General features: G+C 46.7%; 1 protein-coding gene across 1 annotated transcript in view; it reads left to right on the forward strand.

The window, feature by feature from the left end:
• Positions 1-11,944: 11,944 nt before the first annotated feature.
• Positions 11,945-27,583, forward strand: part of PARD6G (par-6 family cell polarity regulator gamma) — a 187,473-nt gene continuing 171,834 nt past the window's right edge. The window contains exon 1 of the mRNA XM_073631179.1: positions 11,945-12,168. Coding sequence (XP_073487280.1) covers positions 12,097-12,168 — 72 coding nt within the window. The 5' untranslated portion in view covers positions 11,945-12,096. The remainder of the gene's footprint in view (positions 12,169-27,583) is intronic.

Below are 27,583 nucleotides of genomic sequence, written 5' to 3' on the forward strand. Positions count from 1 at the left end.
CAGAGCAGGAGATAGTTGGACAGATTGGGGTAGGGTGATCCATAGGATAGGAGAGGCTCAGGAAAAGTCCTGGAGGTGAGTACTGAAGGAGGTGACATGGGAGCTAGAGAGCAGAAGGTCTTGGGAGGAACAAAGAGAATGAGTTGTGGATGGCTTTGTAAGTTGTTGTTAGTATTTTGAATTCAATTTGTTGGGTGAGTGGAAGCCAGTGGAGGGATTGACAGAGAGGAGTAGCAGACACGGAACGGTTGGTAAGGTGGATGAGTATGGCAACATCATTCATGATGGACTGAAAGGGGGATAGCCTATGTAAAGGTAATTCCTTGAGGAGGAAGTTGCAATAGTTGAGGTGAGAGATGACCAGGGAGTGAACTAGGAGCTTTTTTATGTCATTGGTTAGAAAGGGGGCATATTTTAGAGATGTTGTGGAGGTTGAGGTGGCAAGATTTGGACAGAGATTGGATGTGGGGCCGAAAGGATAGTTCAGAGTCCAGGATTACACCTAGAACCCTAGCATGCAGGGACGAGCTGAAAGCACAGCTATCGATCTTCACAGAGAAATCTGGGGAAGAGGCATGTAGGGGAGGAAAAATGATAAGCCTGGGTTTGGATAGATTGAGTTTGAGGAAGTGGCAAGACATCCAGGCTGATATGTCTGTTAGTAAATTAGTGATATGTGAGGAGACCGAAGGAGTAAGCTGAGGGGTAAAGAGATAAATTTGGGTGTCATCAGGGTAGAGATAGTATTGGAAGCTATTGAAGGCTATTACTTGACCCAGGAAGAAGGTGTAGATGGAGAATAAGAGAACAGAACCTTGGGGGACCCGACAGAGAAAAGGAGAAGAGAGGAGGAGGTAGAATTGTAAGTAACACTAAAGATGCTGTTGGATAAGTAGGGTGAGAACCAGCGAAGAGTACGATCATGGAGACAAAAGGCGTGGAGTATTTTGAGGAGAAGGGGGTGGTTAAAGGCAGCAGAGAGGTCCTGGAGTAGGAGTACACAATAGTGTTTATTGGATTAAGCTGTTAAGCATATCGTTTTTGAGTTTTAGGAGAGCAATTTCCATGGAGTGTTGGGGACAGAATCCAGACTGAAGGGGATCAAGGTTATTCTCGGCGAGGTGGTCGCTCAGTCGATTGTAGACCAGATGTTCAAGAAGTTTGCATAAAAAGGGGAGCAAGGAGATGGGACGTAGGTTGTTAAGATTGCTGGGGTCTAGTGAGGGCTTTTTAAGTATGGGAGTGACTAATGCATGTTTTAGAGAGTTGGGGAATTCCGATAAGCAGATTATGATAAGCCTCCTGGCCACAGACCCCCACAACCTCAGCCCAGGGTTGTGGAATGCGGCCCTTGTCCTCATCAACATGGAGACGAGGTGCTTTGGGGTGGGGGGGCAGAGCCCCCCCACCCTAAAGCACCCTCCCATATTGAGAGCATGTGGCACTCGTGCACATGTACCAGCACACAGACGAGACCAGGCTAATATACAGTGTGCACTGACACGTAGGCGCCTCCTGACCACCCTGTTGTCTTACCATGTATGACCCCAGCTCACCTTGACTACGTCCCTGCTGTCATGCTACTGGCAACCGTGCTTCATGGAGCCTTGTACCTCTGTCACCACATTCAGGGGTGCTTGGACCAGAGCCGCAAGGGAAGCCCTCTCATAAACTGGGCCTCCAACCAAGGTACGTGACACCCTAACCCCCAATCCTAACCTTAACCCCAACTTCTAACCCTACCCCTAACTTAAAGGGGTTGTAAACCCTCTAGGTTTTTCACCTAATGCATTCTATACATTAAGGTGAAAAACCTTCTTTAGTGCAGCAGCTCCCCAGAGCACCCCATTTATTTACCTGAACCGATTGTTCTAGCGATGGTGACAAGCAAAGCAGCTCCAGCCGCTGCTGTCCTCGAGTCCTCATTGGATAGATTGATAGCAGTGGGAGCCATTGGCTCCCGCTGCTGTCAATCAAATCCAGTGATATGGGAGCTGGGGGGCAGGGCCAAGTCCTGCTGTCTGTGTCAATGAACGCAGCAGCAGGATTAGGGAGCATGTCCGCACAAATGCCCCCTTGGAAAATGGCTCTCTGAAAAGGCACTCGAGAAGTGGAGGAGCCAGGAGCAGGAGCACCGCCGAGGGACCCCAGAAGAGGAGGATCGGGGCCGTTCTGTGCAAAACCCTTGTACAGAGAAGGTAAGTATGACAAGTTTGCTATTTAAAAAACAAAACAAAAAAACAACCTTTACAACCCCTTTAACTCTAATCCATTACCTTAACCAAAAAATAAAAATAAATGAATAATAACAATTGAAAAAAATAAAAGCTAAGGGAAAAGCTAAAAAAAAACTGAAATACCTAGCAAAAAATTATGCAACAGATGATAGATTTGAGAAGAGAGAAAGTAGGGTAGCCAGGCAGAGAAATCAGTGTTTTTTGCGAGAAAATTACTTAAAACCCCCAATATTATATATATTTTTTAGCAGAGGCCCTAGAGAATAAAATAGTGGTCATTGCAATTTTTTTATGTCACCAGGTATTTGCGCTGCAAATTTTTCAAACACATTTTTTTTTTTAATGAAAAAATACACTTTAATGAAATAAAAACACACCAAAACACAACATATAACCAAATTTCCTGATAGACTCCATGGTAGCCAATGTGTGGGTTTAGTCCCGCCTCTACTACTACCCTTTAGGACTCCACTCCCATAAATCTTTGCTCCCATCCAGCAGCCATGTTCTTTTTTTTTGTCCTCCTCCAAAGGACCTAGCTGATGGTCTTCCTACTTGAAGATTTTCCTCCTACAATCAGGACCCGCCAAGCGACCCTGGAGAAGAGGAGTTGCAATACTCCAATAAGCCCTAGCTACTAGCAGGGTATGGAGTGGGCATATGGAAGAGGTGCTGAAGATACAGTCCTAGCCACTGGCAGGCAAAGCAGCGCATTGGCCGTTCAGCCTAGCTACTAGGAGGGTCTGAGAGAGATGGAGGCCAGCCAGCCCCACAAACCTCCTACAGAGCCTCCAGGTTCACCAGTGAGGGATACTCAGGTTCCGGACACTTGGGAGTCCTCTTTGCCCATCTGCTGTCCCCTTGGATAGTGACTCAGAGGGGGAAGACCCCTGCACTGGATTTGACTTCGCCCTGCTGTCTCCTTTGGTTAAAGCCATAAAGGAAAAACTTTAAACTGGGAAGAGCCAGTAGCGGCTCCTGCTAAACAAAGGAAGTACTTCAAGCAATTGAAGAAGGAACGTGTCAACTTCCCGTTTCTTTCTGAGCTGGGTGAAGTCATCACAGACGAGTGGGGCAAGGTGGAGAAAAAGAACTCCCTGCTCTCAAAGGTACTGAGGCTTTATCCCTTCAAAGAGGAAGAGGTTAAGAAATTGGAATCAGCTCCTCCGGTGGATGCAGCGGTGATGAGGTTGGTCAGACATGTGACCCTACTTCTGGAATATACGGTCTCTTTTAGGGACGCCTTGAATAGGCAGATAGACTCTGACCTAAAACTGGTCTATCTTACAGCAGGTACGGCCTGCAAGCCAGCTTTGGCTCTGGCTGCAATGTCAAAAGCCATGAAAATTTGGACGGACAATGTGGACAATGTGGTCAAGAGTTCGCCCATCCAGGAGTTGAGGTTGGCATCGGTTTTCTTGGGGGAGGCCTCGATTGATATCATCCGTCTGGTGGCTCAGGTTATGCTTCCAGCAGTCACCTCCAAGCGTGCCCTGTGGCTCCGCCCTTGGTTGGCCAGAGAAGATTGTTATCAAGGAAACAGAACCAGGAACGTGCCAGGGAAGCACGTAGTTACAGGCCAGGCCATGAGTTCTCCAGATCTTGGAAGGCAAGACAGTCATCTTTCAAGAAAACCACTAAGGGCGGTTAGACGGGTGAGAGGAAACCGACCAAGTCTTTTTGAGATTGGGTCCGCCCAGGCAGGCCGGTTGGGGGCTTGCCTTCTCCGCTTTCTGCATGCCTGGGCGGCCTCGATCCAGGACTTCTGGATAGTCAGAACGGTCTCTTCAGGTCACGCCTGGACTTTCAGCAGGGCTCCCAGCCTCAGGTGTGTTCCAACGTCTCTTCCAGCCTCAGAAGAAAAAAGGCAGATTCTATCAGCCTACGTAAAATCTTTATTGGAAAAAGGTGCTGCTATTCCTGTCCCAGACGACCAGCAAGGCATGGGGATATATTCTCCTCTATGGTCCAAAAGAAGAATGGTGCACGGAGGCCTGTCATAGATCTGACCCATCTGAACCGTTTCATCAGGTAAGAAAGGTTCAAAATGGAGACCCTGTCCACAATCCAGCAGCCGTTCCAACCAGGAGACTGGCTGGTCTCTATAGACCTCAAGGACGCTTATTTCCACGTTCCAGTGGCAGCAGATTTCCAACAGTTTCTCTGGGTTTCTATAGGCCAACTTCATTTACAATTCACCTGCCTTCCTTTCGGGCTGTCGACATCTCTATGTGTCTTCTCAAAGGTCTTGTTGGCTGTTGTGGTTCTGTTAAGAACCAGAGGGATCCGTCTCCATCATTACCTAGACGATCTCCACCTGCTGGCTCAAGACAGAGATCGTCTACTGGAACAGAGAGGTCAAGTTACCTTAACTCTACGGGAATTTGGGTGGCTCCTGAACCTAGAGAAGAGTCAGTTAGAACCTTCGCAGTCTCTTGTATTCCTCGGAGCTCACTTCCACACAGTGAGAGGCACCATCTCCCTACCCGAGGAGAATGTTACAATAGTTTGAGACAGGATTTGTCTGGCTCTCTCCTCTTCTCATCTCCATGCCCTCCAGTGTCTGAGGATCATCGGTACCATGGTGTCCACAATACTGATGGTGAAGTGGGTACAGTGGAGGATGAGGCCCTTCCAGAAGGGGTTTCTTTGTCAGTGGTTGGGCAACAAAGCCCAACGTATTCATATTACTCCGGCCATGAGGGGTTCCCTCCTCTGGTGGCTTCAATGGGAAAACCTATGCAATTGTCACTCTATCCTTCCCATCACGTGGGCCACAATAACGACAGATGCCAGCAACAGAGGTTGGGGCTCTCATTGTTTAACGGAAGTGGCTCAGGGCTCCTGGGATTTTCCCTCTCGAGGAACAGTGTCGAACATCCTAAAGGTACAGGCAGCGTTCCGGGCCCTGCTGGCGTCTCGCCATCTGACAACAGGGGCATCTGTATTACTTAGATTAGACAACATGACGGCAGTAACACAAATAAAAAATCAATCAGCGCGAAGTGGTATGCAACTAGAACAGCAGCTGAACACTAGGGCCAAAATTCAAATCCCTCAATAAACATCAACAAACAGACAGTGCAGCGCTTAATAAATGGAAAATAAAATTGAGGTAGAACACTTGTTGAGTTGTTTAAATTTTTGTTTAACCAAAAATTATTTTTGGTACAATAGGGATTTTTATTTGCTATGGGGGCCCGTTTTGCTCCCAGTGTGGCCAATCTATTTATGGCCCACTGGGAGGAAGAGGCAGTTTTTTCTAACAAGCCCCCAGAGCTCATTTGTTACCGTCGTTTTATTGACGATCTTATTCTGATATGGAGAGGAGATAGGGATAAACTGGACTTGTTTATTGACACTCTCAATACTAACCACAAAAACATTGTCTTGACTTGGACGATCGACCAGGAAAAAGTTGTGTTTCTGGATTTGACTATCAACATTACACACAACCGTCTTACTTTGACCAATTATTTCAAACCTACGGACCGCAACTCGTACATCCCCCTGGGGAGTTGTCACCACCATTCTTGGTTGTGCAACATCCCCAGGGGTCAGTATATCAGGCTACGTAGGAATTGCACCACGGAGGAGGACTTCCTGGTGCAATCACATATTTTGACATCTAGGTTTGAACAAAAAGGATACGATCGCTCCAAGCTTGAGGAGGAGATCACTAAAGTCAGAAGTCTTGACAGAGGGATTTTGGTTTCTGATACGGTCAGGGAAAAAGGTGGAGACGATCATAATTTTAAGATGGTGCTTGACTATAATGTGCAATACCGCACATTTGAGAAAATAGTACAGAAGAATTGGCCCATCTTGAAACAAGATAAAGTCTTAGGCCCTGTGCTCCCTGACCGCCCTCAGTTCATTTATAGGAGGGCTCCATCATTAAGGGACCGTTTGGCCCCTAGTGTTCTGAACCCTCCTGTCCCCTCCTCTGATTATTGTATCCTATGGTTATTTTCTTTTCTGAGTGGTTTCTACGCATGCGGCAAATGCATTCCATGTAAGCATGCAAAGGGGTACATAAAGAAAAGGAAAAAATTCCTAGCCTCAGCTACTGGTAAGGAGTATGACATCAAACAGTTAATTACCTGCGACACAGTAGGGGTCGTGTATATGCTGGAGTGCGGGTGCGGGCTCCAGTATATAGGGAGAACATCCAGACCCCTACATGTGAGGCTTGCTGAGCATGTTAACAACATTAAGAAAGGCCTGAAAACCCACAATGTCTCTAGACACTTTAAACTCCATCATCATCAGAATCCCAAAAGTTTGAGGTTTTGGGGTATAGAGAGGGTTACGAGACACTGGAGGGGGGGCAATTTCTTAAGGCAACTGAGTAAGAGAGAATCTTACTGGATCTTCGAAACCAGGGTTCTTTGCCCTGAGGGGTTAAACGTGGATTTCGATACAAATTGCTTTATATCAGATCGTTGATTCCTATTTGATTGAATTTATATCATATTATATTTGATGACAGTGGCCGCGGATGACTTACATTTTAAATTTTATAGTGTTCTGAATATTTATTGTATATAATTTAATTTTTTATATACATATGTTTTTTTATATATATATGTTTTGACTTTTAATATCTTACTTTCCCCTTGGTATGGTATTATTACTTTTTGGGAATTATGCACTTGTCCTTTTGAGGATTGATGCGGTTTTATTATCATATTTAGGTCTTTCCCTATTGCCTTTGGGAGATTCACCTTCGTTTATTTTGTATTTCTGCATAAGGAGTCACGTCCGGATTGACTTCCGGATGAGCCTCAGGTCAATTTCGTTTTGTGTACTGTAGCCATGGTTACTTACCTGGTATATAGCGCGGGTGCCCACGACGTTCCTCATCTGCTGATGAAGTCCCCGCCCACTGGGACGCAACGCGTCCAGAACGAGGTAGCGTCGTGACGTCACCCGCGGCCACTGCGCATCTGCTCTGCTGTTCGGAGGAACAGGAGATCGTCATCACTGCTTGTTTGCCTATACCAAGTACTTCTCTTGTGAGTGTTTTTATGATTTTTACACTGAAATAAAGATTATTGTATACGGAGAGCACTATTTTTCGCTACTTTTATTCCTTATATGTCCCTACCGGAGTGTGCTGCATTGAGTCCTTGATGAAGATTCACCTAGCCACATACTATTTGATTATATGCCAAAGGCGTTTTCTGACCCTCTATAATTAAAGGGTCTACAACACCAGGTGAGAGGCCATTTGTTTCCGTGGTGGTGGGCTCCTGGAATCACCATTTGCAAATATGCAGTCCTTTCTACCTTGAAGATCTATTTGGACCTGATTATTTGGACTGTTCTGTCTACACACTGTGGTGGATTGTATTGTGTTCTACCTCAATTTTATTTTCCATTTATTAAGCGCTGCACTGTCTGTTATTTGAACATGACGGCAGTAGCCTACATAAAGAAACAACGGGGTACCCGAAGCCTGTCCCTGCTACAAGACGTGGAACCAATTATGACCTGGGCACAGAAGAATCTGGTCAACATAACGGCAACATATGTACCTGGGATTCTGAATGTCCAAGCGAACTTCCTCTCTCGAATCCACTTGGACAACAACGAGTGGTCTCTCCATGAGGGGGTGTTCAGATGGATCCTAACTTTGGGGATCTCCCCAAAAGTCGATCTCTTCGCCTTCCAGTGCAACAGGAAGCTGGCGAGGTACTATTCAAGGTTCCGGGACCCTCAGGCCTATGGGATAGACACACTGACAGAGCGTTGGTGGTTCCACAGGGCCTACGCCTTCCCTCCAACACCCATTATCCTTCGGTTCCTGCAGAGACTCAGGTCGGAAGAAGTGGAAGTAATAGCCATAATTCCTTCCTGGCCCAACAGGCCTTGGTTTCCCCTCCTAACACTTCTCAGTTTCTGGAAACCGGTTCCTCTTCCGCTCAGAGCGGATCTGCTGTCCCGGGGCACGATTCTTCACCCGCAATTAAACCTGGTTCTTGAGAGAGGAAGGCTGGAGGCACTAGGATGCCCTGAACAGGTCTTTCCCACACTCCTGAATGCAAGAAGAAGCACCAACCGGGTGTATGAACGAATATAGGCTAAATTCACGATCCACATGTCTTCTAGAGCCAATTCATGTAGCACACCAGCAGTTCAAGACATCGTGAGCTTCCTGCAGTCAGGCCTGGATTTATCCTTATCTGTCAGTTCTCTTCATGTACGGGTATCAGCAATTCTCAGCCTTCACTGGGGTGTCGTGGGCTAGACACACCCTTATTCAGCAATTTTTCAAAGGAGCAGTTAGACTTAGGCCTCAAAGGAAACCCACGTTCCCCAAATGGGATCTCCCTCTAGTCCTTGAGTTTTTCTCACAACTCGACAAACCACTTTCAATCAGAGAGCTTGCCCTCAAAACTGCCTTTTTGATATCCATCACCTCAGCGAAGACGGTATCCGAAATCCAGGTTTTAGGGTCAAAAGAACCTTTTCTAACTTTTTTCCGGACAGAGTGCTTCTAATTCCGATGCTAAGGTCAAACCCTTAGGTCACCTCAATCTTTCATGAGAATTAGGAGATCACACTTCCCACCTTTAGATTTAGATTTAGATTATAATTGCAGCCCAGGCAGAGATGCCGGTCAGTGACCATTTGTGATGCCAATCTGTGCCCATCAGTAAAACCAATCTGTGCCCATCAGTAATGCAAATTTGTGCCCATCAGTGCTGCATTTCAGTGCCTGCTCATCGGTGCCGCCAAACTGTGCCACCTTTCATTGCCCATAAGTGCCACCTATCAGTGCCCACCAGTGCCGTCTATCAGTGCTCATCAGTGTCACCTGTCAGTGCCCATCAGTGTGGCATATTAGTGTCTCCTCATCAGTGCCACCTCATCAGTGCCCTTCAGTGCCGTCTATCGGTGCCGCCTCATCAGTGCACATCAGTGAAGGAGAAAAGTTACTTATTTACAAAATTTTCTGACAAAAACTAAGGAAAATTTTTTTTTTTCAAAATTTTTGGTCTTTTTTTTTTTTTTAAGCAAAAAATAAAAAAACCAGGAGTAATTAAATACCAGCAAAAGAAACCTCTATTTGTGTGAAAAAAATAATAATAAAAATTTAACTTGGGTACAGCGTCGCATGACCGTTCAATTGTCATTCAAAGTGTGACAGCGTTGAAAGCTGAAAATCGGCCTGGGCGAGAAGGGGGTAAAAGTGCCCTGTATTGAAGCGGTTAAAAAAAAGTGCCTTGTTTACATGCTGGATGAACCGTTAGGGACGTCATGACATCGCTCTAGTCCTCCATGGCCATAGAGATGAGCAGAGGCCATCTTGCCTTCACTCATCTCTATGCCAATCCAGCGGCGGTGGCAGATGGGTCCCGGGCTTCACTATCAGGTAAGTCTGGGAAGCAGCGGAAGGGGGAGAGCACTCCTCCCACTGCTTCTAAAAGTGATCAAGTGGTGAATTTGCCACTCGGACCACTTTAATCTTGTAGAAAATCGCCAGCTGAAAAAAGCAATATGGTTATGGCATGCTGCAGCCATAAACCCGGTATTCAACTTCCTGACCAGGACGTCAAATTATCTATGGCCTGGTCTGCAAGTGGTTAATTTGCAGGGATTTCCTTTCACTTCCTGTTTTGGCTTGGGGGCAGAAAGTGAAGGTAAACCTCCCCAATGGGACAAAGATGGCAAAAATAAATATTACAGGGGTTATAACTCATCTGTCTCGCGTGTGTACACAAACTAGAGTTCAGTTGTCTGTTCAAGTAAAGGTATCCCATGTTTAAGACAATGAACCAATCCAAGGTGCCTAGTGTAGCCCAGAAGAACCCACCTCAGGGTAAGCCTCTCATGTGACTCACACTTAGCACCCAACAAGGAGGGAAACATGGAAGAAGTGTCAACCCTCTCTCCACCTGCCTCAGACACGCAGCTGATCATCAGGACCCTCTGCTGAGGTTCTCCCATCCACCGGGACCCTCTGCTGAGGTTCTCCCATCCACCGGGACCCTCTGCTGAGGTTCTCCCATCCACCGGGACCCTCTGCTGAGGTTCTCCCATCCACCGGGACCCTCTGCTGAGGTTCTCCCATCCACCGGGACCCTCTGCTGAGGTTCTCCCATCCACCGGGACCCTCTGCTGAGGTTCTCCCATCCACCGGGACCCTCTGCTGAGATTCTCCCATACACCGGGACCCTCTACTGAGGTTCTCCCATCCACCAGGACCCTCTGCTGAGGTTCTCCCATCCACACTCTGTCGGGCCAAAACACACATGTGAATGTAGCCTTAGAAAAAAAAAAAAAAGATAGACTTGCTGGGAGAAAGCAAAGGGTTGAAAACATTGGAGTTTTTGTTCCCTGACCAAAGTTAAAGGGACCCTGTCACTAAAAAATGTTACTAAGGCAAGAGTAAATACTTACCTCTCCAGTCGCCCTAGTCAATGTCTTTGGTCAAATACGGGCCTATGTCCATCTAAGGGCACTAACGTCACCAGCATCTCACCTCTTTGTTTACTGTATGTGTAATGCTGGATTGATCTGACCTGCAGATGATTGGATTAAAAAGAAGTGCAATTTAATAGTTTGGATAGAAATGAATTTGAAGGAAGCTCTGAGCTTGTCTTTACTCAATACAGACCTGAACTGCAGGAAAAGTCTGCAGGAGCCAGAGCATTGCACCTGTGACCCAATGCTTTGCTTTGCTCTGATGCAAAAATAATAAATGCGTATTCTTTTTTTTTTTGAAGTATGGGTGCATTTATTTATTTATCTGCAAAAGGTGGAAGTCTTTAGGCTCCGTTCACACATAGGTGTTTTGAATCATTTTGATTCTGCTCAGGATTTTAAAACACACTGTTAAAATGTCAAATCCCATGTCAGCGTGTTCAGGTTCCATTCATTTCAATGGCACCTAAAAACGTGCAATCCTGGCGCAATTGTCGTGCGACTAATCGCGCACACCAAATTGCACTTGTCATGCGATTAGACAGGTCAATGACAAGTTGCACCCCATTGCCAGAAATGGAACCGTTCATATCACCACGACTCATGTCGCAGCGATAATGAACAAGGTTCCTGCACTACTTTTTACCAGGTTTATTGCGACTTGCATAGACTTCTGTTAAATGAAATCCCAAGCCACAACAAAATCGTTAGTGCAAATTGCACTGATGTGCAGCTTTAAAAATTGCACGAAGTAGCGCGATTTCAAAGCTGCACCGCTGTGAACCAGGGTGTGTTCTGAAATCGGGGGCAGAATTGTGGTGATTCCACCCATGATTCAAAATGCCTATGTGTGAATGGAGACAATAGGTATATGCACTATCCTATCATTAATAAAGATACAGGCTGACAGAATCTGGAGCCTCAGTGCATGGCAACCAATCAGCTTCTAGCTTTCGTTTACAAGACATAACTGAAAAATCTAGAGCTAGAAGCTGATTGGTTGCCATGCACAGCTGCTCCAGATTCTGTTCCAATCTTAGTAAATTCCCCCCATTATGTTTTTACAATACAATAACTGGAAGCGATCCTCTTCACCAGCCGCTTTAGCCACGATCGATTTGTGGTTTGTGAGCATCGTTATCACTTTCTCGCCTGCAGCGACCCAACACCACCAAGATGGCGCTGCAGCTCCAGAGACGGGGACGCGAAGGATCGGGGAAGTTCGGCCTCTTGTAATCACAACTCTGTGATCCTTCCAAGCAGGAGCAGCAGCGGCGCTGTGAGCAGAGCTGGGAGAAGTGCGGCGATCGGGAGCCGGGCACTGCCACAGACAGCCCTGAGCATCGGCAACGACCTGAGACCCCCGCACTGCAGTCTGGGGAGAACTTGGCCGGGCGGTGTTGGGGAGGGGGGGAGCACGGTGAAGATGAATCGAAGTTTCAGCAAGTCCCAGACTCTGCGGTATGTGGCCAGCAGCGCTGTGGAGGTGAAGAGTAAGGTGAGTCAGGGAGGGGGTGTGCTTTGTTTGGGTCTCCTAGTCCCCCCCATTCTGTCCTCCTACCATCCCCTCTATATACAGCCCTGGATGGGAATGAATGGGGACAAGTCCTGTACTGGATCACACACATCCAGATCTTTTGTTTCTTGGGGAATGTAAAGAATTCCAAGTCCTCATCCATGGAGCTGAGAACCTTCTCATCTCCATCTCTACAGGATTCATGGCTGAGATCTGATCATGTCATCCACTACATAGGAGATCACACATGACAGATCACTAATACACAGCACCCCGTCCTTCTCTAATACAGAGACCACCACCCATCACTAATACAGAGACCACCCCGTCCTTCTCTAATACAGAGCACCCTGTCCTCATCCATGGAGCTGAGAACCTTCTCATCTCCATCTCTACAGGAGTCATGGCTGAGATCTGATCATGTCATCCACTACATAGGAGATCACACATGACAGATCACTAATACACAACACCTCACTCATCACTAATACAGAGACCACCACCCATCACTAATACAGAGCGCCCCGTCCTTCTCTAATACAGAGCGCCCCGTCCTTCTCTAATACAGAGCGCCCCGTCCTTCTCTAATACAGAGCGCCCCGTCCTTCTCTAATACAGAGCGCCCCGTCCTTCTCTAATACAGAGCGCCCCGTCCTTCTCTAATACAGAGCGCCCCGTCCTTCTCTAATACAGAGCGCCCCGTCCTTCTCTAATACAGAGCGCCCCGTCCTTCTCTAATACAGAGCGCCCCGTCCTTCTCTAATACAGAGCGCCCCGTCCTTCTCTAATACAGAGCGCCCCGTCCTTCTCTAATACAGAGCGCCCCGTCCTTCTCTAATACAGAGCGCCCCGTCCATCTCTAATACAGAGCGCCCCGTCCATCTCTAATACAGAGCGCCCCGTCCATCTCTAATACAGAGCGCCCCGTCCCACTCTATACACTATGTGATAAGCTGCAACAATGTATAATATGGATCACTAGCAGGTATCCTCCGCTTAGATGTGCCCATGGATGTATTCATATGTAATATAAAATGTATCAATACCAGGGCTGATCTACTTATAACTGTCTTTGTATGTATTTCTATGTAATATGTATCATTGCCTTAGGACTGTCCTTGTATGTAGTCATCTGCAGCACAGTATAAACTGTATCATTAGATCATTTATCCTCCTTCAAGGCTCATTCAAATCTGTGGCTCTAAAAATAGGCAGTTGAACCACAATTGTAAGTCGTCCCCCCCCCCCCCCTGCCCAAAAAAAAAAAAAAAAAGCTGCAAAGGCAGCTGAATGTAGATTTATACGTTTCACAGCAAAAGTGATACCCTGCCAAACACAACCTAATCAAGTGAATGGGGCCTTACTGCGACCTGGTGCACCACAGCAGGCTTTATGTGGTTAAAACAGGCACTGAGGAGGTGACATGCTGGCTTCTCACCACTTGTCAAAAGCCTCTAAAAAGCAGTCCAACACTGATTGCTTTTCAGAGGGCCAGCAAGGTCTGCTGCATGTATAAGTGTTATTAAACCCAAAAGTAAACCTTTTATTATATTGCAGCTTACCAATACTTAGATGTGATGGCTGCAATAATTTCCCTTATTAAGCTTTCTTCCGTTTTCATCTGGGGACTTAGTAAAGTGTGGGGTACACTATAAGAAAATTTGGTGAATGATCGTTCGATTTTCCTCATTGTTTTACAGCTAGTCGGAACTGATTAATGAAAATTTGTGGGGAAATCCTCGTACGACAAAGGCTTTTTTTTTTGTTTATTGTTGCTGATCATGCGCAGTCTTTCTTTTCTTATTTTTCTAGTACGAAAATGAAACATTAAACGAAAATCGTTCGTTCTTGTCCGGTACAAGAAAAATGTTGGTGTTTGTCCCTTCAGGAATTTTCAGACGAAATTCAGAATCGGCTGTCGAAAATTGTGTACACACTATACGAAAATCATATAAAAATTCTTTGGATGAAAATGTTCTCCCAATTTTCTTATAGTGTGTACAAGCCTTAAAGGAGAAGTCCAGCCTGAGCTTGTTTGGCCGGGCTTCTACGGGTCACAGGAGTGCAATTTGTTTTGCACTCCTGTGACCCGTTTTCAGCAGAGAGCGGACTGAAGTCTGATGTCACACAGGAATCAGTCCGGGCACCACGTCATCCCGACTCTGGGAGTCTGGATCCGCCAGATACCTGGACTGATGGCCGTCTCAGTAAGCCGATGAGACGGCGACTCCCTGCCCCTCCACAACTCAGAGCTTCAATGAGTGTGGAGGAACATAGCAGGAGAGCTGCTGACTGACAGGCAGCAGCTCGCTGTTCGGGGAGCTGAGAGAACCAAGCCATCAGCAGTGTTTGATCGCTCGGTTCTCAGTGTAGAGGCGCGGGGGTGGGGGACAGATGCTGCATCCACCTAAGTATGATTATGGGGGAAAAAAATTCCTATTCTTCTCTTTTTTAGGTTTCTTGTTTTTCAAAAGCACAAGCTTTCAAGCAGAATGTATCCGTTTACCTGGATGAGACAAACCGCTTAATGTCGACAGGGGTGATTAAAATGATCAATCTTTATTTATTCATGCAAAACCTTTATCCCAAAAGGGAACAAAAACTGTTCGCTTTATCGGATTATAAACTGTGTGCTGGAGTTTGATTTCAATTTGTTAGTGTATCTAAATCTGTTAATACATTTAACCCCCCCCCCCCCGCCGATGCCGGTAAAACGGTGCTGTTTTTAGCGCTGCTTTACCGTAGTTTTAGCGGCGGTATTCGCCCGCTAGCGAAAGGGTTAAAACCACCGCAAAGCTATGCTGGCGGTATAGCCGTGCTGCGACATTGATTTCAATGGGCAGGAGAGGTGAAGTTTACCACTCCTAAGATGCTGCTTGCAGGACTTTTTTTAGCGTCCTGCCAGCGCATCGCTCCAGTGTGAAAGCCCTCGAGGCTTACACATTGGAGACACAGGTGCGGCTCTTTCAGGGTGCTTTGCAGGCTCTATTTTTAGCGCTATATCGCCTGCAAAGTGCCCCAGTGTGAAAGGGGTCTAATACAGAAGGTGTGTTACTGGCCAGATCACTGGATGAAAGTAGAGAGCAAACGTTTAAAACAAAATGCAGCCACCAAAACTAATGTTTGGTAAACTGGAATATATTACATTTTTGGTTCTGGGGTTTAGTACCGCTTTAATTTAAGGCTCGGTTCACACAGGGGCAACACGACTCTGGCCGCGACTTTGCGAGGCGAACTGGACACGACCTGAGGGCGACACCACAGCACGACTTACAAGGCGACTTCAAGTCGCCTCCAGGACAGGCAACTTTCCATTGGCCAATCAAACAACAATCAGCTCTGGGGGAGGAAGGGGTTTGCTCGAGAAAACCATCTTCTCTTCCTGTGAAGTCGCTTCACTATAGACCATGATTCGACTTGTAGGCGACTTCCATTGAAATCCATGGGTACAAGTCGCCTAGAAGTCGCCTTGAAGTAGTACAGGGACCTTTTCTGAAGTCGGAGCGACTTCAGTAGCGTACATTAAGACGGCTCTCATTCACTTGCATGGAATTTCTGATGTCAAGCGACTTGGGGCGACTTGAGGTCTGACAAGTCGGATCCCAAGTCGTGGTAGTGTGAACCGGCACTAACTGTCCATCTAATATTCAGCTGCAACATAATACAAAATGTATACTTGCCTGGGCTGGTCAACTGTCCATCAAGTATTCTGCTGTAATATAGTATAAATTGTATCCTTGTGTAGGCTGATTTTATATAACTGTCCAGCTAGTGTTTATATGTAACGTAATATAAAATGTATCATTGCCTGGGCTGATCACTTTATACCTGTCCATCTAATATCCTGCTGTAATATAAAATGTAGAATTGCCTGAACTGATCACCGGTCTATATAACATTCATCTGTAATATAAAATGTAGAATTGCCTGGGCTGATCACCGGTCTATATAGCATTCATCTGTAATATAATATAAAATGTAGAATTGCCTGGGCTGATCACCGGTCTATATAATATTCATCTGTAATATAAATGTACTGGACTGATCACCGGTCTATATAACATTCATCTGTAATATAAAATGTAGAATTGCCTGGGCTGATCACCGGTCTATATAACATTCATCTGTAATATAAATGTACTGGGCTGATCACCGGTCTATCTAGCATTCATGCATAATATAAAATATAGAATCGCCTAGGCTGATCTCTTTATAACTGTCCATCTAGCATTCACCTGTAATATAATATAGAATGTATCCTTGCCTGGGCTGATCTCCTTACTGGATGTGATCAGTGACAGGTCAGGTAGGATGGTAAATCCATACAGTCTGCTGTCATTGCTGTTTGTTTACACATAGAGAGCCCTACAGCTTGACATTGATGTCTGTGATTGTCAGGATTGTACACAACATCCCCGTCACGGTCAGTCCAGGCACAATCTAGCGGTGGATGGTGTGTTTTCATGGAGTCGGCGCTCTAACAATGTCTGGATTTAACAGCATGCACATGTTGTGGTGTGGAGATTCCTGCTATAGGCTGTCTGCTGAAAACACTTGGAAGGGAAGAGTAAGGAGAGGAAGGCTTTGTGTATACTGTTAGGGCCCTATGTTAGTACAGGCATGGCACTACAGGCGCTGTGGCCGTTTTTAGTTGCTTTGTGCTGATTATATAGTGAGATTTACTGAAGTGCAGCGGCCTCGTTCCACACCTCTGTGAGTCAGTGCAGGTTCTGTGTACTCATCAATTAAGCTTTCATCTCTTGTCCTGTTTGGACTTGCAGCAAGGAGCTCCGAGCTGTTTTCTAGGCTCTGGCTCCCTTTTATTGGTGAGGCAGAGTGATGTTTCCCATCATTAAATCACTGTGCGTGATGGGACAGGCGTGACATCACACACTGCGAATCATACTAAATATCTGTTTTTTTTTTTTTTTTTTAAGTTGATGAAAGATAACATAGTCGGTATACTAAGGAGTTTATATTGTACATGGTGCAAACTGATGCAGATTTGTTCAGCTTGCCTATAGGAAAGCTCTAATTAATACAGGTAGCACCAACTATTTATGCCTCAAGGTGCTTACAATCTAAAACTGGCCACACACTGGTTGAATTTTGATCAGTGTGTGGGTTCACTTGCTTGACAGATTTGAATTGTTTATCCTGCTTCTGTTGAGAGAACATGGAACATTTTCTGCCGATTAGCGACTGCAGCCGCTTATCAGTGTTTTCCCTACAGTGGCACCTTACAATGGCCCAGCGGGGGGATTCCTTCATCTACCTCGTTTTGTGTCGATGAAGGAACTTGTTAGTTCATTTTTCTGTCCATTGGCTGAATGAAATACAAGCAATATATTGTCAAACATAGGTTCCCATTTCACATTCCATATAAGCACAAGGAGAATATGGCGGGAGGTGACCCATGCAGGCACAGGGAGAACATGGTGGGAGGTGACCCATGCAGGCACAGGGAGAACATGGCGGGAGGGGACCCATGCAGGCACAGGGAGAACATGGCGGGAGGGGACCCATGCAGGCACAGGGAGAACATGGCGGGAGGGGACCCATGCAGGCACAGGGAGAACATGGCGGGAGGTGACCCATGCAGGCACAGGGAGAACATGGCGGGAGGGGACCCATGCAGGCACAGGGAGAACATGGCGGGAGGGGACCCATGCAGGCACAGGGAGAACATGGCGGGAGGTGACCCATGCAGGCACAGGGAGAACATGGCGGGAGGGGACCCATGCAGGCACAGGGAGAACATGGCGGGAGGGGACCCATGCAGGCCCAGGGAGAACATGGCGGGAGGGGACCCATGCAGGCACAGGGAGAACATGGCGGGAGGTGACCCATGCAGGCAAAGGGAGAACATGGCGGGAGGTGACCCATGCAGGCACAGGGAGAACATGGCGGGAGGTGACCCATGCAGGCACAGGGAGAACATGACGGGAGGGGACCCATGCAGGCACAGGGAGAACATGGCGGGAGGTGACCCATGCAGGCACAGGGAGAACATGACGGGAGGGGACCCATGCAGGCACAGGGAGAACATGGCGGGAGGTGACCCATGCAGGCACAGGGAGAACATGACGGGAGGGGACCCATGCAGGCACAGGGAGAACATGGCGGGAGGTGACCCATGCAAACTCCATGCACATAGGTTTGTACTGGGAACGGAGGACCCCATTGCAGCAAGGTCGAAGCGATATCATTAAAATATAACTAAAGGCAAAACTTTTTATCTCTTTTAGTTTTGGATAGAGTGCAGAGGGATCAGAGTGCTTGTCAGTTTTTATTGCTGTCTGTGTTTACCATTATCGTTGAAAGTAAAAGTGAAAGTAAAAGAAAATCCCAAATGTTGGGTTGTCCCCATAAAAGTAATAGAGGGGAAATCTTCCAATGGGGACACTAGTTCTGGTGACCTGGGGATCCCTAAGGAATTCCCTTAATTTGCAAGGATTTCCTTTCACTTCCTGTTTGGCTATGGGACAGTGTAGGGAAATCCCCGCAATGGGACACAGATGGCAAAAAAAATAACATGGCAGGGGTTAGAAACCTCTCTTGCTCTATCCAAAATAAAAAACAAAGTTTTGCCTCTAGTTCTTCTTTAAGCCATTGTACTGTCCCTTTGAGAAGTATTGGTGCTACTATTGTGGACTTCTAAAATTCTAGTTGCCAGGCTGACCCAGAACAAGATTGCAGCAAGTGAAGGCAGAGATCCTGAGTTGCATAGTTGTTCCAGGTCAGCGATTAGAAGTATTGAAACTACTGGATGGTCGTGGCAGCTAACATTTTGAAAAGGTATTAGGTTGTGTGGTTTTATTATTTTATTTTTTTTCCAACATTTTATTAAAGTGGTTGTAAACCTCAGACATGAACAAAGCATATCCCTCTATAGCGGGGGTCAGCAAGCCATCGATCCCGATCTACCAGACGACCATGGGCAGCTGACGGGTAGATTGGGAACATAGCCCTGCATTGCTGGTCCTACCCCCTAGCTTCCCGGTCCTTCCGCCTCCACTGCCACGCTGGCGGGACACTGGTATGTGGAGGAAAACGAGGGGTGGGCGGGCACAGGAGACTATGCTGCGTTTTTTTTTTTATTGGGGGGCTTGATAATTTGATGTGTTTTTTTTTTTACCACTTCAATACCAGGCACTTTTGCCCCTTCCCACCCAGGACATTTTTTTAGCTTTCAGCACTGTTGCACTTTGAATGACAATTGCGCGGTCATGCTACACTGTACCCAAACAACATTTTTATCATTTTGTTCCCACAAATAGAGCTTTCTTTTGGTGGTATTTGATCACCTCTGCGGTTTTTATTTTTTGCTAAACAAACTAAAAAAGAACAAAATTTTGGAAAAAAAAAAAGTTTTTCTTCGGTTCGGTTATAAAATTTTTGTTTTCTCCTTCACTGACGGGCACTGATGAGGCGGCACTTATGAGTTGGCACTGATAAGGTGGCACTGATGAGGATACATTGATATGTAGAATTGATGGGCACTGATAGGCGGCACTGATAGGCGGCACTGATATGCAGCACTGATAGGCGGCACTGATAGGCGGCACTGATATGCAGCACTGATGGGCACCAGTAGGCGGCACTGATATGCAGCACTGATGGGCACCAGTAGGCGGTACGGATATGCAGCACTGATGGGCACCAATAGGCAGCACTGATGGGCACCAATAGGCAGCACTGATGGGCACCAATAGGCAGCACTGATGGGCACCAATAGGCAGCACTGATGGGCACCAATAGGCAGCACTGATGGGCACCAATAGGCAGCACTGATGGGCACCAATAGGCAGCACTGATGGGCACCAATAGGCAGCACTGATGGGCACCAATAGGCAGCACTGATGGGCACCAATAGGCAGCACTGATGGGCACCAATAGGCAGCACTGATGGGCACCAATAGGCAGCACTGATGGGCACCAATAGGCAGCACTGATGGGCACCAATAGGCAGCACTGATGGGCACCAATAGGCAGCACTGATAGGCGGCACTGAAGGGCACCAATAGGCGGCACTGAAGGGCACCAATAGGCGGCACTGAAGGGCACCAATAGGCGGCACTGAAGGGCACCAATAGGCGGCACTGATATGTGGCACTGTGGGCACCAATAGGCGGCACTGTGGGCACCAATAGGCGGCACTGATGGGCACCGATAGGCGGCACTGATATGTGGCACTGATGGGCACCAGTAGGCGGCACTGATATGCGGCACTGATGGGCACCAATAGGCGGCACTGATATGCGGCACTGATGGGCACCAATAGGTGGCACTGATATGCGGCACTGATGGGCACCAATAGGCGGCACTGATATGCGGCACTGATGGGCACCAATAGGCGGCACTGATATGCGGCACTGATGGGCACCAATAGGCGGCACTGATATGCGGCACTGATGGGCACCAATAGGCGGCACTGATATGCGGCACTGATGGGCACCAATAGGCGGCACTGATATGCGGCACTGATGGGAACCAATAGGCGGCACTGATATGCGGCACTGATGGGCAGCAATAGGCGGCACTGATATGCGGCACTGATGGGCAGCAATAGGCGGCGCTGATGGGCAGCAATAGGCGGCGCTGATGGGCACCGATGGGCGGCGCTGATGGGCACCGATGGGCGGCGCTGATGGGCACCGATGGGCGGCGCTGATGGGCGGCGCTGATGGGCACCGATGGGCGGCGCTGATGGGCACCGATGGGCGGCGCCGATGGGCGGCGCCGATGGGCGGCACTGATGGGCACCAATGGGCACCAATAGGCGGCACTGATGGGCACCAATAGGCGGCACTGATATGCGGCACTGATGGGCACCAATAGGCGGCACTGACAGGCGTCTGATGGGCACTGACAGGCGGCACTGATTGGCACTTTGGGTACTGTGAGCTGTGTATTTGTGGGGCACTGACTGACAGTTTATGGGCACATTTTTAAAGGTGTTGTGGCACATCTGAGGGGGCTGTGCTGATAATCAATGTGACGGATCGCCCTGTCAGCGCGAACCGAGAAATGCCGTTTACTGGCACTTCCTGGTTCACGTGTTGATCAGCTGTGATTTGGTCATAACTGTTCACATGTTAACTGTTCTTATCACGATCGGAGATGCGCCGGCATGTTATCTTGCTGGACGTCATATGACGCCCAGTCAGGATAACAGAACCACTTCCCGGCCGTCATTCTGCATACGGCGGGCAGGAAGTGGTTAAAGATTGCCTCCCTCTTACCCAGCAGATTGACAGTCTCAGCTCTATTCCTGTTTGCTGTGTGGAGAAGGCTGTCCCCTTCCCTCCAATCAGCTCTCAGAGCTCTCCTCACTGAGTAAAAACGTAACTTCTCCCCTTTTTTTCTGAACTCCTCAGACAAGCTTTATAATTTAGCACTTTGAATGGATGTAGAGAAGAGAGTAGTACAGATAGATACAACTTATATATGAGGATTTGTTTCACCTCCGCATCACCTGAAGCCAGATGCTTCACTGAGTATATAGAAGGTAGAAATAACAAAAACAGTGCTGCGCTATTAATAAAAGTAGTCAATAATGTTTTTTTTTGCACCACTCTTTTATTGATGTTTTGAAATCACTTCAATCAGTCACTGGATTTAATTCATGAACTCATAGCACCTAATTTTTTCTATAGATTGATAATTATGTTATTGATCATTGGTTATTTGGATGTATCACTATTGACTACTTTTATTAATAGTGCAGCATTGTTTTTGTTATTTCTATTTTTCATTTTAGTGGGGTGAGAACATGCTCTGTAATTCTCCCAGTATAGGTTTTCAGTCTGTTTAGAAAGGCTACTATAATAATTGCGCATAGCAAGGCTACTTTCACACTGAGGCGTTGGCGGTAAAGCGGCGATTTACCATCGTTTTTGTGGAGGTTTTCGGCCACTGGTGGGGCACTTTTAACTCCTGCTAGTGGCCGAAAAAGGGTAGCGGCGCTTTGCCGGTTCCCATTGATTTCAATGGGCGGGGGCGCGTTAGGAGCGGTGTATGCACCGCTCCTACAGCGCTGCCAAGATGCGGCTTGCAGGACTTTTTTTTTTTACCATCCTGTCAGCGCACCGCTCCAGTGTGAAAGCCCAAGGCTCTTTACAGGCGCTATGCAGGCGCCATTTTCAGCTATAGCGCTACCCGTCTTCACCATCTATTAATGAAGTGATTGTCGGGCAGAGATTTGTTTCAGCAATGATGTTGATATCGGAAACTCTTCCAAAAGGCACAGTGAGGGAAGGAATTGTATGGACCATCCAGACTGAGCAATAGCAGATCTCATTCTGACTATTCCTGTGCAATGAAGGAATCAATGTTGCTCTTGAACAGACAATGACACAATGCACTTCTGGGTCCCAACAATGCTGTGGCTGCTAGGCCAGAGGTGAAACTAGGGCAAGAGAAAAGTAAACAGCAGGATCACCAATGGCTGGGCAAGGCTACGAATCACAGTCTAACGCAAATGGTGTGAAGGGGCCGTTATCTAAAGATACACAATACTTAGGCCACTTTCACACTGAGGAGCTTTACAGGCGCTATAGCGCTGAAAATGGCACACTGTGCAGGGACGGACCTGTCAGAGCGCCGCTCTCCTCTATGGGGGATCGGATGAAGACCGACCGTAGAGTCTGTTTTCACCCAATCCGCCAGACGGATGGAAAAGTAGGGTTTCCATCCGTCACACTTTAGCGGATCGGAGCGGGTTGGATGTCAGTGGACTTGTCACCGCTGACATCCGTCGCTCCATTGACCTGTATGGAGCGTCCGTTTAGGTCCGCCTAAAAAACTGACAGGTGGACCTGAACGATCTGCCCCTGTGAAAAGGGCCTTGGGCTCCTTTCACACTAGAGGTCCGGCTGTCTGTTTTTCAGCTGGACCTGATTGGATCCTCCCTTCTCCTCTATGGAGCTGTGGTTTTAATCGGACTTCTGCCTGTGTACACCCAGTTACCTCCAGGTCTGATCCGAGGGGAAAAAAAAGGAAGGGGATCAGTTCCCTTCAGATAGCGGATGTTCCCTTTGGATAGCGGATGGATCCCCTGCTGAGCAAAACCAAATACGGCCTGTGTGAAAAGGGCCTAAATGTTGTTTTTAATCTGACCCTCACGAGCCCCCTGAAACTTATCCATGGACCCAGGTTGCTGTAGAGGAAACTATACACCGTCCACTCCTTCAGACTGTGGACTCACGGGGTGCCCATGCACTCATACAGTCCATCAGGCCTTTTCAGTGTAAAGAGCCCTTTAGGTGAAGTCTAACTGGTACTCTAGCAATTCTTCCTAGACTGCTCAGCACATTTTGAACATTCATTGCATTCATAGATTACTAAGATGCTTTGCCGCCAGTGCTGACAATGAGGAAAAACCTGATGACTGCACTTAGGTTTCTGACAAAGTGACGCTCGGCACGTGTACGGTTTTTATTTCTCTCCCATGTATTTATTTGAAGAATTTTGACTACAGGGACAAGAGCATGAGAGCTAAAGGTTGCCCATCCCTATTTTGGAGAATGTTGTTATCTGTGTGCTGTAAACACTCCATATTGTTCTGCTCAGGGACTGTACAGCAGTAAGCCTGAATTTGCTGCCATGTGACGGATCACACACAGATCTGTTCTTCCAGAATGCAAATCAATTCTTAGAAAGTAGCTGGTAGGGGAATATAGTCTTTATTTCCATATACTGTATGTTTCCTCATACACATCTTGTTGTAAATACTTTGAGCAGTCAATATAAGGCCGGCCATAGACGATTCAAAACCGGCCAAGATTTGAACAGTGTATGGGCAGGCTGAATATACCCAAGTTAATAAACTTTTGGTACAAGCAGACTACCATATTTTACATGCGATTATCATTTACGGCTGTTATAGGCACTATCAATAATCGCTGTGTTCTCCCAGGGGGGCGGCGTCCCCTGCTCCCCCTGTCGGAAGAACACAATGGCTCCATGGGAGGGATTCCCCCATCAACACATCACCCCATGGTTGCAGAAAAGGAAATCTGTTATGTTGATAAGTGACGCTCTGTAAGTATGGGATGCTCGCAAACTGCGCATACGCGTGAGACAATCTTCAGTATGCTACCTATATCGTCAAAGCAGCTGCTTTTTTTTTTTTTTTTTTTTTTTTTTTTTTTTTAAATGCGCATGTACTATTCAAGAGGGAGTGGCTTTTCTTTAAATGCGCATGTGCTATTTAAAGGCGAGCGTTTTCCTATGGACCAAACACGTGTCGCAAAGTGAGTGGAACGTGGAATGAAATTGGAATGCATACCGGAAGATACGTCTTACAAGCATACGCAGTTTGTGAGCGTCCCATATCGACATTACAAAGTCGCTCCATTTATGGCCGGTCAGTGGCCTCATTCGCATGAGCACAGAGGCTCATAAACCATAGCTAATCCATTTGTATATGCAGAATGAGCTGCCTGATGGTGTGTGTGTGTGTGTGTGTGTGTGGTGTGGGGGGGGGGGGGTTGCATGGACACAGCTGCTCCATCCTAATTTGACAGGCGTGCGGATTAGCAGCTTGAAATGTGGACAGAGTGCATTTGGGGTGACATCCACTTTTATTTTTTTATTTTCAGAGATTAAAGCGGTATTAAACCCAAAGCCAAAAATGTAATATCTTGCAGCTTACCAATCATTAGATGTGGTCGCTGAATTTGGTTTCTTTTTTTTGTCTCCCCCCCCCCCCCTCTGTTTTCACCTGGTGATCTGACCAGTAACAGACAAACCTGTATTAGTGCCCCCACTCTGGATGAAGGAGCACAGGGGGCAGAACAGACTGCAGCATTGTCTGGGAGGAGGGGAGAGTTAGATGTATTAGTAGATTTAAATACACTAACAAACTAAAGCTGAACTGCAGCTCCCACTTTATAATCAGCAAACATTTTTTTTTTCTTTTTAGGAGAGAGGTTTTACAGAAATAAATAAAAGCTGATCTTTGTACAATGAACAGCTTTTATTTATTCATGTAAAACTTTTCTCCTAAAAGGAAAAAAAAATGTTTGCAGCACCCCTGCAGGTGTTTTAAATGGTTTGTCTCTTGCATGTAACTCATAGAGAGCTTTTTCTTTTGAAAAACAACACTTATTGACCAGATCACCAGATGAAAATAGAAGAAAGAAATCCTAAAAAAAATAAGCAGCCATTGCATTTAAGAATTGGTAAGATGCAATATAATAAATGTTTGCTTTATGTGCTTCTAGAGATTTGCTACAGCATTGTGTTTGTGCTCTGCTACAATTCACTCTCCTTTAGAAATTTTAGTTGAGCATAGCAATTGCTGCAACATCTCATAGAAAAGTATTAAAATGATTCTAAATCCGAGAATTTTTTTTTTTTTTTTTAAGCTTAGTGCATTCCCTATATTAAAGCGGAGTTCACTCGTTTTTCAGTTTATTAAGCGTCAGCAGCTACAAAATGTGTAGCTGCTGACTTTTAATAAATACACACTTACCTGTCCCATGGTCTAGAGATGCCTCAGTTCTCTCCCCCGCCTCTCCTCTGCATCGGCATCACTAGTGTGGGCACCCATCTGTGACAGCTTGCACCTTCACAGCCAGCTGGGCATGTGCGAGTCGTGCTGTCCTGAATGGCCCGAGCAATCTTCTAGGACCTGTGACGTGTCCCAGAATATTGCAGGGAGGAGGAGGAGTCGCCTAGGCGGTGCGTGCGGAAGTGGGAGCTAGGTACCTGTCAAAACTAAGTATCCACTGCCCCCCCCCCCTCTAAAAAATGACATGCCAAATGTGGCATGTCAGGGGGTTAGGACTCCTTACAGCAGAAGTTCCACTTTTGGGCCCTAGTATCAGTATATTCCCATCGTCCCCCTAAATATTCCTTGAGTCGAACCAGCACGGAGCCTCTCTTTAGTGGCTCTCTCCCCCCTCTCACAGAACAGAGAGGCAGCAGTGGGAGTCATTGGCTCCTGCTTCTGTCAATCAAATCCTGTGAGTAGAGAGAGGGGGCAGGCTGAGTTGCACTGTGTGTGTCTGTGGGAACACACATCCCAGCCAATGCTGATATAAAGCAAAACTATGTAGTAAAAACACAAAATACAATGCAAATTCCTTTTTTTATGTTTACAAGCAGTCACAGGACCATTATTTTTAGTGTTGTTCCCAGCGGTGCTGAGGGTGGAGATTCTGTATGACGATTACCAGCTTCTGCCAACATCTCATATGGCAGCTACGACATCCTATAGTTCCAAAGTAGAAAGCAAAGATACAAATTAGCAGTTCTTGGATGAATCTGCTTCCGTTCTTGGTGTGGTCAGTTGTATGTCCTAAGCTTCGGGACATGGCAGAGAGCCTTTGCACCTATGTGCATGCACTATGTACAAGGGCGCAAAGACTGCACAGTGAAGGGGGTTTGGGACCTCTTTTTCCTTTGCATACTTGAACACAGCTTGGCACGTGCTCAGATGAACAATAGAGCTCTGCCAGATCCCAAAGGTCACACATGTGCATGTGCGGGACTAAACCGGAGTTCCTCTTTTTAAGGTTTCTGAAACGTTGTTCCTATGTTTAAAGTAGAACTATATATTTTTTTTGTTTTGTTTTCCATTTTGGATAGAGCAAGGGAGGGTTATAACCCGTCAGATTTTTTTTTCACCATCTGTGTCCTGTTGAGATTTCTCTTCACTTCCTGTCCCATAGCCAAAGAGAAAGTGAGAGGAAATACCTTCCATTTTTAAAGTGATTGTAAAGTCCTTTTTTTTTTTTTTTTTTTTTTTTCTTCAAATAACAAACATGTTCTACTTACCTGCTCTGTGAAGTGGTTTTGCACAGAGTAGCCCAGATCCTCCTCTTCTCGGGTCCCTCTTCGCTGCTCCTGGCTTCTCCCTCCTGTCGAGTGCCCCCACAGCAAGGACCTTGCTATTGGGGCACCCGAACCGAGCTGCAGCTCCGTGTGTCCATTCAGACACGGAGCTGCCGTTTGACCCCCGCCCTCTCTCTCTCCTGATTGGTTAACTGACTTTGATAGCTGCGGGAGTCAATGGTGCTGCTGTGGTGTCTCAATCAATCAGGATGGAGAGTCTCGGGCGCCTGAGGGACGCGTGGACAGAGATGGGGCTCAGGTAAGTATTAGGGTGTGCTGGGGAGTCTACTACAGAAGTTTTTTTGTATCTTAATGCATAAAGATTAAAAACCTTCTGCCTTTAAGGGAATTCCTTGGGGCCCCCCCAAGTCACTAGAACTAGTGTTCCCATTGGAAGATTTCCCCTCTATTACTTTTCTGAGGACAACCCAAAATGTGTGATTTTCTTTTACTTTCGATTAGAGCTGCACGATCAATCGTCAAGAATTGTTATTGCGATTCTTTTCCCCGTTGCGATCTTGACAAAAGTGTTTCACGATTCTGTCTATGCAAA

The sequence above is a fragment of the Aquarana catesbeiana genome, linkage group LG05, assembly GCF_042186555.1.
Source record: "Aquarana catesbeiana isolate 2022-GZ linkage group LG05, ASM4218655v1, whole genome shotgun sequence".
In the NCBI taxonomy this organism is placed as follows: domain Eukaryota; kingdom Metazoa; phylum Chordata; class Amphibia; order Anura; family Ranidae; genus Aquarana; species Aquarana catesbeiana.